Below are 1,822 nucleotides of genomic sequence, written 5' to 3'. Positions count from 1 at the left end.
GGGGGACAGTGTAGAGGGGGCTTTACTCTGTATCTAACCCCGTGCTGTCCCTGTCCTGGGAGTGTTTGATGGGGACAGTGTAGAGTGAGCTTTACTCTGTATCTAACCCCGTACTGTCCCTGTCCAGGGAGTATTTGATGGGGTCAGTGTAGAGAGAGCTCCACTCTGTATCTAACTCCGTGCTGTCCCTGTTGTAGGAGTGTTTGATGGGGACAGTGTAGAGTGAGCTTTACTCTGTATCTAACCCCGTACTGTCCCTGTCCAGGGAGTATTTGATGGGGTCAGTGTAGAGAGAGCTTTACTCTGTATCTAACCCCGTATGTCCCTGTCCTGGGAGTGTTTGATGGGGACAGTGTAGAGGGAGCTTTACTCTGTATCTAACCCCGTGCTGTCCATGTCCTGGGAGTGTTTGATGGGGGCACTGCAGCTGGAGCTTTCCTCTGTATCTGACCCTGTGCTCCCCCTCCATGATGGGGGTTGGGGGTAGCGGTGACCGAGCCCACTACTGGCTGCCCCAGGTTACCTGTTCGTATTTCTCCAGCTCAGTGTGGTAGATTTGCCGGATCTGCGCCAGTTTGGCCCGGTAATCCGAATGCTCGATCGAGTTGTCAGGGGAGACCCCGCCGGACGCTGCAGCTGCCGCAGCGGCTGCTGCCGATCCCCCACCTTTCTCAGGACCCGCTACCCCCTCGGCCAACAGCATGTTATCCAGTCGCATCAGCTGGGGATCCACTGGCTCCTCCTCCTGGCTGCTCCGGATACTCAGACCTGCGGGCACAAAGGCCAACTCCCGTTAGCTCCGGGGAAACCCGCCGGCAAACGGCAGGAGCGAGGGACCCTGTGGGAGCCACCGTGTGGAGGAGCCAGGGTCAGACTGGTTATAAATCCCACAATGCCAGGTTACAAATCCCACAACGCGCTGGTTACAAATCCCACTACGCGTTGGTTACAAATCCCATGACGCGTTGGTTGCAAATCCCACTACGCGCTAGTTACAAACTCCACAATGCCAGGTTACAAATCCCACAACACCAGGTTACAAATCCCACAACACCAGGTTACAAATCCCACAATGCGCTGGTTACAAATCCAATGCCAGATTACAAATCCCACAACGTGCTGGTTACAAATCCCACAACGTGCTGGTTACAAATCCCACAACGCGCTGGTTACAAATCACACAACGTGCTGATTTCAAAATGCACAATGCCCTGGTTACAAATCCCACAATGCGTTGGCTACAAATCCCGCAATGCATTTGTTACAAATCCCACAATGCACTGGTTACAAATCCCACAATGCGTTGGTTACAAATCCCAAAATGCACTGGTTACAAATCCCACAATGCACTGGTTACAAATCCCACAATGCCAGGATACAAATCCCACAACGACATGTTACAAATCCCACAATGCACTGGTTACAAATCCCATAAGGCCAGGTTACGAATCCCACAATGCTCTGTTTACAAATCCCACACCACACTAGTGACAAATCCGACAACGCACTGGTTACAAACCCCACAATGCCTGATTACAAATCCCACAACGCACTGGTTACAAATCCCACAACGCGCTGGTTACAAATTCCACAATGCCAGGTCACAAATCCCACAACGTGCTGGTTACAAATTCCACAATGCGCTGGTCACAAATCCCACAATGCGCTGGGTACAAATCCCCAAACGCCAGGTTACAAATCCCACAACGCGCTGGTTACAGATCCCACAACGCACTGGTTACAAATCCAACAACGCACTGGTCACAAATCCAACAACGCACTGGTTACAAATCCCACAACGCACTGTTTACAAATCCCACAA

General features: G+C 51.7%; 1 protein-coding gene across 1 annotated transcript; it reads right to left on the bottom strand.

Annotated features, from left to right (window-relative positions):
* Positions 1 to 428: 428 nt before the first annotated feature.
* On the bottom strand, positions 429 to 793 carry LOC122547341 (pre-B-cell leukemia transcription factor 2-like; the record flags this gene model as incomplete). Its single annotated transcript, XM_043685979.1, has 1 exon — positions 429 to 793. A coding segment is annotated over one exon (291 nt), but the record flags the coding sequence as incomplete, so codon positions are not given.
* Between the last annotated feature and the right edge of the window lie 1,029 nt (positions 794 to 1,822).

The sequence above is a fragment of the Chiloscyllium plagiosum genome, unplaced genomic scaffold (assembly GCF_004010195.1).
Source record: "Chiloscyllium plagiosum isolate BGI_BamShark_2017 unplaced genomic scaffold, ASM401019v2 scaf_5670, whole genome shotgun sequence".
Classification (NCBI taxonomy): domain Eukaryota; kingdom Metazoa; phylum Chordata; class Chondrichthyes; order Orectolobiformes; family Hemiscylliidae; genus Chiloscyllium; species Chiloscyllium plagiosum.
The sequence above is the reverse complement of the archived record's forward strand: the minus strand, read 5'-3'. Positions and strand labels throughout refer to the sequence as shown.